Source organism: Gobius niger (assembly GCF_951799975.1).
Source record: "Gobius niger genome assembly, chromosome: 2".
Lineage (NCBI taxonomy): Eukaryota > Metazoa > Chordata > Actinopteri > Gobiiformes > Gobiidae > Gobius > Gobius niger.
In genome coordinates, this window is record NC_136853.1 from 22,707,278 (window position 1) to 22,720,603 (window position 13,326).

Below are 13,326 nucleotides of genomic sequence, written 5' to 3' on the forward strand. Positions count from 1 at the left end.
TAGTTTATGCATGCAGACTGCTCAGCATACTAATTACATTCAGTCATGGTGAGGAGGAAGCCAGTTTTGTCTTGGGCATCTCTTGAATCAAGCTATGTTGGAGACTGATATTGAAAAGGTGTCATACTGCCTCTGATCAGTGTCAACAGAGGATTTTGGTTGTAACAGCCTGGCAAAGTTTACCAGTACATCAATAACATTGTTAGTGAGTTAATTTTAGTCAGTTGGAAATGCAATAAATGATGAATGACTTGACATTTCCATGTACAAATACCTGTGAACTGTATTGAATCCTCAGTCACCAGTCTACTATATGGACATGTGTGCTTATGATTCACTGATTAATTAGTGAATTAGTGTGTTGTTTTGCAAATTACTATTATTTGTTTTTTGTTGGTATTTCATCTTTACATAATTTAAACGGGAATGATGAATCACTCTTAAGTAGTCTTTTAAATAAAGTGAATATCGTCATCCCTTGTGCTGAACACACTGTATGAAGCTGAGTCCAGTGGCCACTCATATTTCTCCGTCTTTTGCCTTTAGAGGTTAGGCCCTATGTAACCTCTCACAACTCTTTCACTTTTATTTACCTTTCCCTTTTCAAACCTCCGCAGTTTGGAGGTCAAGGCCAAATGGGAGCACTTGTCTTGTGCAAGACACTTAGCAATTGCCTCTTGGGCTGAATGACAGGTAGCCTGCTCTGCGTAGTGGATACTGACCCTCTTTGGACTCCTTCACTGCTTGACATCCTCCAGTGTCTGCATACATTGGTGCATGAATGAGAGTGTGAATGGGTGGCTGTAAACTAGGGCTGAAAGACATATCGTTATCGTATCGATACCGAGATATGAACATTCAAAACTATTTTTATCAATAAAACTGCACTCTTTTGTAATATGTTTTTATTTTTCTGAAAAATGCTACTGTCAACCTTCCAAATACATCAGTGTTTATTTCGTCAACTTAAATATTTAGTCTTAATTTTAGTCAAAGTGATATTTTTGATGACTACAATTGGACTAAAACTAAATCAAACGTTTTTCATGAGACTAAAACTATGACTAAAATGTCCAGATATTTTAATCGACTAAGACTTAATAAAAATGAAAAGGAGAGACTAAAATCATCCAAACTTCTATTAACAGTCTGAAAGAGCCTCAGATCATATAGAAATGAACAGGTCTGAGCTTTATTCATGTGGAGCATCATGAAGCAGAGGAACAAGATTCAATGTGATTATAATGAATATTATAAATGCAAACTCGACTAAATTGACATGAACTTTTACTCGTATAAAACTAGACTAAAATAGTAAAGATTTAAAAAAAAAACTAAAATCAAATTACATTTTAGTGAAAAGACTAAGACTAAATTAACATATGTTGTCAAAATTAACACTGAAATACATCAGTAAATGTAAAAACTGAACAGATGTCTATGGTGAATCCTCTGTGTTAGCTGCCATCGCCGGGAACATCCCTCATATACAGTCCTTCATACTGTCCAATGCTTTCGAGTGGTGACAGTGTTTCTTGGAGGACAGTCAAAGCAACTGTTTAGGTACTACATGCTTGCTATGATTGCGCCAGGCAGATGCACTCAAGTGTTGAGTCTGTCGAATCGCCGCAGGGACCGGAGCCATGCTGCGTGTCAACTGTCAAGCAGATGTCTGAGATCCATAAGAGGCCCCTGCACATGCTCTCAAAGATAAGCCCGCTGCCCGTGTCTGTGTGTGACCCATGCTCGTGACATCCCGGAGTGCAGAGCCAAGGCCGCTTCATGAGGCTTTATGGAAACTTAACATCATATGACAACATGAGTGACATTCTGATTGGATTTAGCCAAACACGTGGGATGAGAAGTTGGGAAAGACGAGAAAAAGGTGTCACAAGCCAGAACGTCAGAAAGAATGTGAAATTTGTATCCGACACAATTGCCAAGCCGAGCTCGGAAAGTGTCAGCAGAAATGTGTGACGGCTTGTCCATTGTAGCATTAGCTTATATTTTTAGAAATGGGTGAGAAAATGATTGAACCCTCTCCCTTTGTGACAGCTCCTGCTCAAAACATACACCACGGTAATACATGCAGTTATTGAGATCACAGCAGCTTCATTTGGGCTAATGTGTAGTGAATGAACAGCAATGTACAGAAGGAAGTATAATATTTTGGAATTGATGAAGAATTACTCCTCAGTATCATTACGAATATGCCATAATTCCTATTGGTAAAAAAAATTGTGCTCAAAAATGTAATATAACATTATGTTGTGCCTAAACCTTTATGTACTTCTCCTAGGACAAAAAATAGCCAGGATATGTAACATCATTTATAATTTACAGAAATGTCTTATTGGAAAACTGCTCTATGCCAGATTGAAATAGAAGTGAATCAAAAGCAAGTAAAAAAAAAAGCAACAACAGTTCAAACTGCGCCAAACATATCACATAAGCAAGCACAGCATGTGAAGTTGTCAATATGGGCATCATTTACCTTATAAAGTTATGACTATATTATTCCCCAAATGTATAAACCGCCACATAATGCAAAAGTATTCCTGATGTAATTGGATTTATGCATCTATATAGATTTGTCCATCTGAAGTCTGCATCTCTTATTTGGTTGGGGTTAAAACCACAAATAAAGTGTTGGAGAGACCATCTAGTTTGATATCCTGAAGCCGACGAGAAACCAAGCCGATTTAACTTCTGTCTCTACAGCCAGAACATCCAATTTCATAAGGACTTCGCTGCGGCACCACTTGATAGAAATAGGCGCTAAGTCGAGGATGTGGTGAGGATGGCTTATTCCCTTATCGGCTAATGGCTCAGATAAGAGGCTGAGAGAATTTTTGTCAAAATAACTGTTATATGACCCCCCCTGCCAAATGCCCCGTTTAATCGCAATAAGACTCAACATTCAGGCTAAAACTCTTACACACGCCTTGATGTTAATTCAATTTACACATCAGACGTGAAAGAACTGCAGCTTTTAAATCGTTCATTTACCCCGACTTGATAAGGAGAAGAAAGGAAAATAATAATACTGTTGAATTAAACAAAGACATTTGACCCAGCCCGAGGTAACAACCTGTTCTAGTTAATCTCACATCTGACTCACCAGGGGCATTGTAGGAGCCAGAATCTTCCTCGGAAATTGGCAGCAGGTAAACTTCACCTTCTTTCCACAGCAGGGGGTATTCCTCTCCCCCCGAAAACACCCCCTCCCAGCCGTCCTGATCTGCAAAAGGAAGTGCACTACTTTTGCTACCGTTACATAAAACAAAAGTAGAAATGTTAAGATGGTTCCACAATGAAATCAACTCCATTCTTCAGCTTTCCAATTATACTGCCAGTATTTTAATTACAATGAGTTTCAACTGTGTCGGATGTAGAACTGTGCACTTCATTAATACTCTGTTACAATTATGATTATTACACTAACTGTAATGTATCTATGGTGTTCAACGGGTGGGAACTTTTTCTGTTGTTATATAAGTACATACTTTAGTTTGCATTCATTAAAAAACATCCAATAAAACAAATTTTGCACCACTTTTCCGACACGATGGATGATGTGCCACAATCCACTTTCTACTTCCTAATATAGTGATTTGTAAAATACGTTTTTATGTTAAAGGAGAATTTAGTAACTCGTGCCTCGAGAGGCCATAAGCGCCACTGCAGGTGTCGTAGCATGCTGCGTTTTTTACTCATTAATTGTCCGTGAGAGTAAATACTACGCTGACAGAAAAGACAAAGGGACAGAGGGATATTGTTCATCCAATTACACAATGGAAACCCTTTTTTTCACTCAAACTTGGCTGTAAATACTGTTAAAGTTGTGCTAGCCCACAGTTAGCTTTGTCCGTTAGCCTGTTAGCTTCTCCTTCATGATTCCCTTAGAGTGTATTGCGCCACCGGGTCGAAGCAGGGAAAGTTGCAATTGTGGTTTTCTGGCCAGAGACACCAGGGGGAGATGAAAGACCCCCCAATCGTCCCATTATCACTTGTATTACCCCCAGAGGGACTACGGAAAGGATATATTAAGGTAAACAAGTTACTTAGTTCTTCTTTAAATGCAAAACTTAGATGATTAGAGGGTCAATGCAAATTATTTCCCCTCCAATTGGCTTGTTGCACGGTATGGCCATGCTAGTTCCTCTGACCTGAAGTTGTGAGCGCCAGTACTTCCTGTCTGTATTCTTTTCCTGGAATAATAATCATATTGTCAAAAGATTATGTTGTGGGCAGTGAGGTCCCGGTAGATGATCATTTACTGTGTCAAATGTTGATGTAGGATGTAGCGAGTTCAGAGGAGACACCTGTGATCATAAAGGATTGATTGTTTGTATTGAAGCTAAAGGCTAACATGCTATAAAAAAAAATGGAATAAAATGCACTATTTCAAATTGTATAATTCATGAAATCAATGTTAGCCTTTAGCTTCAAGACAAACTCACTGATTCTTATGAACATAGACGTCTCCTCTATGGAAATATTTACACTGTACAGCAAATCGTTCATCTGCAGTAAGTGATCATCTACCAGGAACTCACTGTCCACCCCAGAATCTCTAGGAAATACGATGATTCGAACCGGTCTAAGCTAAGCTTAATGGAAATTAATACGAACAGGAAGTACTAGCGGCCACAACTTCAGCTCAGAGGCGTAGCCACATTGTGCAACAAGCCAATTGATTTTAATTAAAAACTAAAGTTATACACAAGTTCTAAGCAATAAATGACTGACATTAAAGGAAACAGATTAATGTAAATTAAACAATTATTCTATGACAGAAGCATAAACAAGTTCGGCTCCAGGATCAGACCTTTATGCTCATGTGTAAATATATGTCAGAGTCAATCACAGACTTTACCCTCAAGGAAGTCAGACGAGATGTTGAGAGCACTGTAATGGCTGGAGGAGGAACAGGCTGATGAATGCCCAAAGCAGAAACATGCCTGACATCCTGCTGGGTTGCTTTGTTGAAGGTCAAAAAATCCTGGTTTGCATCTGCAGGCAGACAAACATTTCATCCATAACAAAAGCAACTTCTGTGTCATGTTTCTTTCACGTTTAATAAATTCCAGAAGCTTGGACCTGCTCACATGTGACTCGCATGTGGCTGGGAAAGGTGCAGAATTTAAGTGCTGCAATACGAGTGCCACACTAGTCGCTTTGCCGAGGGGAGTTGACTGCTCAACGAGCCACGAAATCAGCTAAAATGTCAACAAACAAGGTGAACAACATTGCTCATTTGTTTAACCAAGGACAATTTAATTTGCGGCTGTAACAAAGAATGTAATTGTTTTTCGAAAAATCAACTGGTTAAGCAGAGAGACTGACTGGGCGCAATTAGTGCTCCTTCCTCCCAATATGAATGTCCCGGGTTCAATGTCCCGGGCCACGAGGGGTGTGACTGTGTGGAGTGTGTATTCTCCCAGAGCCTGCGTAGGTTTTCTCGGGTTCAACGGCTTCTCCTATCACTGAAAAGGTGCAAGGCCAGGATGAATGAGAGTGACTGTGTGTGTAGTACAAGCATAGAAATGAGCCCAAGGATACAGTCCGGGATAAAGCTCTGGCTAAAGAACAAACACAAGTGTGAGCAGCGAACTGGGTTGTGAAGTGGCCAGATATGTGTTCTCTTCTTTCGTTTTAGTGCTGTATTGTGTGATGCTTTTTACTGTTTTTCTGTCTTTCTATTCTTTTATATACTTTGTAAAGCCTCACCAGGGACTGGGGCTGCAAATTAGCCTCATGTACATAACATCAGCCACATACTCAGCAATGTTCCCCTGTCAAATAAACAAATAAATAAAATAAAAATAACATGAATGAGTCCCATGTATATGTTCACTATCATGTACTGTCCCAACCAAATAAACAAATCCAGTCTAATATGAAAAAAAGAAGAAGAAGAAAAGCAGAATGACACCAGTCAGAAGTTATGTTTTGCTCCAAATCCTTACCTGTCACAGCTCTGTCCCTCAACGTTAGGCTTGCAGTAGCAATGTCCGCCTGTAGGGGAGCAATGTCCGACACTTCCAGCTGAACTGCATCGACAGGGCCTGAATACAACAACACACAGAAACATGACTCAAAAATGTGCCTGGAATTTCATTGTGCACTTAATAACATACTGCCGTTAAAAAATGTTGTGTGTGCGTGTGTGTGTGCGTGTGCGTGTGTGTGTGAGAGGGGGGATTGTAATTAGAACCGACATCCCACATCCACTCCACCAATGATAAATGACTATTGTTAAGTGTCTGTTTAAAGCCATTTCATAATGAGGCGCTAACACAAATAATTCAATTATCCACAGACAAAGCATCTCTTGTTGGCCTCGCTCCACTGGACTGTGTAATTCACACCTCAACTCAACAGCTGGATTTCGCTTGATGAAACTGACACTGTGTGGTGTCTGTTTGCATGTGCGATTGCATGTCTATTTGTGAATGCACTTTAGAAAACTTCACTCGGGTTGTATTTTTAGTGGGTATCACTTGTGGCTTTGCTGATGTTTTTGTTAAAGGTCTATTTACCTTCTGCCACACCCAAAAAAAAACAAAAAAAAACATAGGCCATCCATCACCAGCAGTCTTTGAATATATAATTGACCCTCCCTCATTTATAAACCTCATGTGCCCACACTCTAAAGGCTGCACTCGAGTTGAGGAAAGTCAGATTCCAAGGCCTCATAAAGCAGCAGAAAAGACCAAAAACTCTCCTACATGGTCACGGCTTTAGCCCTTTCCCCTCCATCCACAACCTTGGCCTCATAATGAACTCTAAACTCTCATATTAAACACTCATCATTAACTGAAACATCGCTCCATCCTCCAACGGCTTCACTGGATCCCTGTTAAACACCACTCCTCAAACTGCACTTGTTCAAATAGGCTTTTCCTTAAGTTCTCTCATATTGTTTTGTATAACACAGGTTAAGAGTGTTTCAGTGTCCAAGTTTGATGTGTTATGATAATTATTTTTCATTTATACCACAGAAAAAACCTCCCAGTTCCCCTGGTATTCACTGAAAACTGTGATCCCACCTCCGTATCCTAACTTAGCCGACATTCCCCGTGCTGTTCCCTGGGACTTATGTTTCCTGGTACCGATGTTCAAGGGGCATCAGCAGCAACTCCAGACACAGGAGACGCCAATGGGTTAGGACTGAGGTTAGTGTTAGGACTGGGGTTGGGAGCAAAGGCTTGATGTTAGAACAAGGAGAGCACAGGGACATCAAATGGGTACAGGTAGGGTTTGGATGTTGGAAGTCTGGAAGTACTATTGTTCCCTGGTACCACTATTCACCATAAGCTGGGAGGAGGAAATGCGAGACCTCTTCAAATACAAGGTGCCTTTTGGTATCACTGTTCCTCTGTCCATACCAGAGGGGAGACCACAGAGAACAGGGCGGCACGGCGGCGAAGGGATTGGTGATTGGTGGAGAGTTTGCATGTGTGCATAGGTTTCCTCCATGGGCTCCTGTTTTACCTCAAAACATGTGCAATAGGCCACGTTGAGTGTTAGCCAAACAGGTTTAAATGATCCCTCGGCTACAATGACTTGTTTACATGAGACTCTAATGCATGTAATGTAATGATTAGACTCCTGCTCTGCCCTAAAGAGGTTTGCTGTTGCTGCTTCAGATTTTACTTCTGACTGACCTATGTTTCTATAATTATATTAATATCTGTGTTGGTGTCTGCTGCCTTATTTGTTTGGATGAGTCACTCAAGCGACTGCAGGTGATCAATAAATGATGAAGAAAGCCACTCCAAGTGTACACAAAGTGAGTTTATTATCAATTGATTTCCAGATGTACCATTGAAAGATAGTTCTATAGCACTGAATAATCATTCACTTTAATTTGGAGTTATTTGTTCTTTGGTGAACAAAAGCAATGGCCATGCACACACATGAACTTAAATGGCAGTTCACCATACATAGATGAACTGCATGATTATGTAATGATTAAAAAAAAACACTTGTAAAGTACATTGTAAGGCTGTGCTGACAAGTTTCTCAAAGCATCTAATGATACATTTACTCCATGCTCAGTAATAAAACAAGTAATGTTCTATAAGACCACTGTAAACTCTGGAGTTTCTTGGCCTCTGTGCAGATCTCGTCTCTGTCCTCAAATGTGCTCAGAGCTGGTACTTAATCTGCTTACCCAGCCCCTCTCCCTACGGCAACTGTGAAACTTTGCTCAAACATCAGGTGAAGGATGAAGCACCTGCTTGAAACACTCCTCTGTTTGTGTTAAATATATCATTTTTATGACGCGCTGCGTCAATTAATAACACATTCATGAGGCGGTGCCTCAGTGGCGAACGCACTTGCACGCCCCTATATTCAAAACCCTCCAGATCCAGTCCTGAATTTCAGGCACCTTCATCTGGTCATCCAGGCTCATCCATTTCTAATGTGAGGAGGTGGTTACTTGATACACAGATAACTGTGATACAAAAATGTCACTCAAAGCTAAATTTTACATTTGAATTTTATACTTTATCCTTTATTTTATCCTCCAATTAACTGTGTACTTTCAATGGGCCGAATACGAGGCGGAAACAAACCAGTGAAGTAATTTTGTCATGCACGGAGATAGAGTTTGCAAATTTGTTTCATAATAATGTATGTTGGTTTTAGTGTTGTGTGTCATAAAACATGAAACTTTTCTCAGTGCTTCACCACCAGCACTAATTATTGTCAGATTATTGGAATTGCATGCACATTAATCACAGGGTGCATAATGAATATTGATTACACAGCCAACAAACATAACATAAAAGATCATTAATGTCCTATCAACCCACAGCCAATAATGTAAAAACCCTTCAATAAAAATGTACAAATTGGGCTCAGTTCGCGAGATCCGGGGTGGTAGGTTATTGTGATTAAATATAATGTGATCATTATATTTAATGATTGGTCTGCATGGCTAATTACCCATAAGGAATCCCTCTCTTAAGATGATGCACAAGAAACCCCCCAAACAGTCTGCAGAAGACAAGCTGGATTACTGGAACCATCTCCAGCTGAGGTGAACAAAGACAAGCGCCTCACTCCTGGTCTGGGGCTGAATGAGGGCTGCCAGCACTGGGGACCTACAGTTCAAGGAGAGAACCATGAATTCCACCATGTACTGATCCCCTTCCTTCAGAAACTGGGCCACAGGAGGAGCGTACTCCAACATGAAAACCCCAAACTTATCTCCATGACGACCAACAAGCTGAGGATAAAGGTAACTGACTAACCAAGCATGATCGAGGGAGATCTTAACCCTTAAACAGAGGTTGGAGGAGCACAAGGTCTCCACGTCCGTGACGTCACAGAAGAGGAGAAAGGTTCTTTGAAGCTCTGGTGAAATCCATGGCCAAGAGGGTTCAGAAAGTGCAGGACATATAATAGAGCCATTTGGAGTCAGATTTGAACATTTGAACATTTTCACTTGTGGTTCCACCAGTTTTTACACTAATGGCTGTGTGTTAAGATATTCTAATGGGATATTAAAATCACACCGTTATAAGCTGTACACTGACTACTTTATATTACAGCAAAAGTGTCAAATGTTAGTTCACCCCTTGGTCTTGATCGAAAATATTTATATTTATTTTCTACCAAGCCCTCATTAGTCAGCATTTTCTATACTTTAATCCTGTTTAAAACAAAAACAAGCGTAATAAAACAAATATAATCTGGCTAGCAGAGTATAGATCTGATTTGATTTAGCAGGGTATAGATAAAATCAACTAGTTGACGCTACACTGCATCAGCTTTCTTGATCCTTGCTTTTGTGTGTAAAATGACAACTCTTGCAATATCCTGCTGTTGTTGATGCCTTGTTGTCACATCCCCCTGATAAAGGACACATATTAACAATTGTTGTGTCACATGAGGAAATATTATACAATAATATATATATATATATATATATATATATATATATATGTGTGTGTGTGGTGTGGTCTGATTTTTATCAAAATCCTAAGAATGAATTGTAGCTTTATAATAATGGTACATGAGTTCATTTATGATTTTCATGAACTTATTCATGAATTAATGCATGATTTCATGAAACATCCATGAATAACTAAATCTTGACTTGATGTGATGATGAAATATTAAGATTTTCATGTACATTCATTACAGTTCCAAGTTTAATTGAGGGATGAAGTCATCCATGAACCAACATGTGATCATGTTTGTTCCTGAGAAGTCTATCATGAAGTCATGTATTCATGTGTTCATGAAAATCATGCATGAGCTCATGTATAAATATCTTGATTAACTTGTGTATTCATTTTTGTATTGATGACGCACGTTGTCCAGGCCCTGAGCCAACAAAACAGCCCCACGCCCTGATGCTCCTGCACCAGACTTTCACAAGTTAAGCAAGATATTTTGCAGAAAGACCAGAGACATTCACAACAGCGTGGAATAAGTGAGTGAACCCAACCCTTGTATGGAATAGCTGGCTGATCCTTCTTTACAAAACTGCTGCAGTTCAGTGAGATACATGTGGTGTACTCACTTATTCCAGACTCTCCTGTCAATGTTTACATGTTATGGCCAATGAAAATATGATAAATATAAATGTTTGGGTGGTATTTTTTAAGCACTGTGTGAGAAAGTCCAAACAGTGTACTCACTTTTACCTCCCACTGTATATATATATATATATAAAGTATTTTCTGATGTGGTGTTGCAGGAGTGTTACAGACATACATGTTGCTCACCTGCAACCACCAGGGCCAAGAGAATGAAAACCTGGCAAGCAAGTGTCACACTTCTCCCCTGTCACTCCTTCTTTGCAAACACAGCGTCCTGTCTGATCGCACTGCAGACTGACAGAGCCTGGAGGAAGTAGAGGCCAGGAAGATATAAATGAACAAAACAAAACCAAAAACCTACAATGTAATTCTTACTGTTTACATGCACTGAATATTATTTGGGGGTAAAAAAAAGGAAACTAAAGCTGAAACGTAATGACAGTGTGAATACCTGGCAGAAAGTGACACTGAATTCACATTTTTCCACAGATTTGCACCTAAAATTTTGATCAGCTGCAAAACAGACTTTTTCAGTTTATTTGTTGTTTTCAATAAAAGCTTTACTCAAAGCACTGTGTGTCTCACTCCCTTTTCATCTGGTTGCATATTGAAGTTCTACTTGGAACATTGTAAAGATTGAAGCGTGTGAAATGTGATTTTTTGTGTGCCATTTTTCAAGTGATCTTAAAATTTTGATCGGGACTGTATGATGAACTATAAATCACAGAAAAAGCCACTCTGTGGAGGTTTTGTGATGTGGGAATGGGTATAAATAAATTCTATGGTTCAGAAACAATTGTTTGCCGCATCAATCGTATAGAAGTAAACTGTTGAAAGATAATACATTTACCGTTGATATTGCAGCTGCATGGCAGGCAGCCATCCTCTGGAGACATCCTGTAGTGGTCCTCTTTGCAGCGCTCACAATGGGGTCCATCTGTATTATTTCTACAGTTAAGGCAGCGCCCCCCACTGCCTGTGCTGCGGTACTGCTCCATGTCAAACACACACTCGTCTGATCTTCCACTGCAGTTGCACTCTGCAAGGACGAGATAGAGGTGGAGGCACAAGACGAAAGCAAGAGGTCAAGTGCAGAGAAGAGCCACAGGGAGAGAAAGGACAAGGCACAAAAACAGGCATCAGACTAAAATAGATCCACATGGAGACATATGTGTGAGAGAGATTATGTGTTCAGGGATTGGATCATAATTTAGAGGCTCGTTGCTAATCTCATTTCACGCAGGCCTAATGAGGAGCCAATTGGCTGTCAGGGGGCACTTAGATAACAGTAATTCATGTTTATACAAGAGAAAATTACTCAGCTGATAACACACCATCACAGCTCTCACACCCTTCAAATAAAATCCCCCTTTAGCTTACCCGCTACACCCTGAGGGGGAACTGGGAAAATTATAGATTTTATTATGAACCTAGCTCTGTGTTGTTTCAGAATGAGATGAATATTGCTCAATGTTATTAAGTTGTCCCAGCAAAGTTGAGACTTCTCTTGAGACTGCTTCAGGACTTGTTTAAAGTTCTTGGTACAAAGTAAATTTTTGTATGAAACTAAATGTGATGGCTGTTTTGCTAACACAAAAACATTTAAAATTAAATTTTGTGGAAATAAAAGAAGGAAATGATCAGCCAATGGCTCGTGTCTCGCTTCCTTGGTTTCCGAAAACCTAGAGGCATCTGTTCTGACAGGAAGCGACACAATTCTCTCCAAATCAAACCTTTTACTGAAAAATGATCAAAACGAACTTTCCTTTGAAACGAATTTTGAAATTCTGCTCAGTTTCCCTTTCTTTTTTAATCTGAAATAATTCCAAGGGCCCCCTGGTTGGGAACCACTGCTGTAAACAACAGGACAGTCCAGCTCGTGACAGGAATGCTTTTTCTAATATGCAAAGCCTTTTCACAGGAATGTTGTCTACTGTTGTATTTCGTGTGTTCTTTAATTCACATTGTCCTGTAAATATGTGAAATGACCTCTCATTCCTTAGAGCATTTATTACAGTAAGGCACTTGTATCAGCCGTGTGGAGAAAGTTATATAATACATTTAGTTTCATATTAGATTCTCTGCACTGCTGTGAACCGATCCTGCTCCTGTGAATCACATAAAGTGAATCTGAACATTTAAAAGAAGCCCAAAAATAAAGCATGACAGCTACAGTTTTACCCCAGCTGCATTATCAATGGTGCTGTCCAGAAGATGTTCAACGAGCAGAGAGAAATGTGGAATTTGTGTTAAAATGTTATTCTTTATTTGTCTAATCAGTGTAGATACAGAGAGATTGACAGATGAAGGATAGAGTTAGATTAATTAAGTTGTATTGCAGTTAATACGAGGAGAAAAAGAAAATGATTAGGGCCTGTAAATCGATGGTGACTAAGAAATGGTTGAAGAGCAGCCACAGGCACAAGAATGTCTAACAAAGCAGGACAGCTGGATCAGATGTTACTTACCATTGTGGTATTTCGTTTGTCATTGTCGGTCCTTGAAAAACATTGTCACCTGTGGTAATACCTGTGTAATACGAGTCAGCATGTACAGTGTGTGTGGTTTGACACAGCTGTGTTATAGGAAGCAGCTATTCTGTTTGTATTATTACATCTCACTGCTCATTTCAAGCCTCAGTGTGTAAGTGATTTATTATTGTGTTGCCCATCTTTTATGTTTATTTTGCCCTTGGCCCACGATTTGCTTGAAATAATTCTGACAATTTCAGATTCTGAATGAGTGCAGTCCATTGTATTGC

At 39.7% G+C, this 13,326-nt stretch overlaps 2 protein-coding genes across 2 annotated transcripts in view; one reads left to right on the forward strand and one right to left on the reverse strand.

Annotated features, from left to right (window-relative positions):
* ptger4b (prostaglandin E receptor 4 (subtype EP4) b) overlaps positions 1-13,326 on the forward strand; it is a 221,384-nt gene that overhangs the window by 100,360 nt on the left and 107,698 nt on the right. The gene's annotated exons all lie outside the window — the stretch shown is intronic.
* lamc3 (laminin, gamma 3) overlaps positions 1-13,326 on the reverse strand; it is a 95,976-nt gene that overhangs the window by 57,665 nt on the left and 24,985 nt on the right. The window contains exons 5-9 of the mRNA XM_079581308.1: positions 11,416-11,604; positions 10,752-10,869; positions 5,973-6,071; positions 4,880-5,016; positions 3,122-3,241 (exon numbers count right to left, since the gene is read on the reverse strand). Of these exons, the coding sequence (XP_079437434.1) occupies positions 3,122-3,241; positions 4,880-5,016; positions 5,973-6,071; positions 10,752-10,869; positions 11,416-11,604 (663 nt within the window). The remainder of the gene's footprint in view (positions 1-3,121; positions 3,242-4,879; positions 5,017-5,972; positions 6,072-10,751; positions 10,870-11,415; positions 11,605-13,326) is intronic.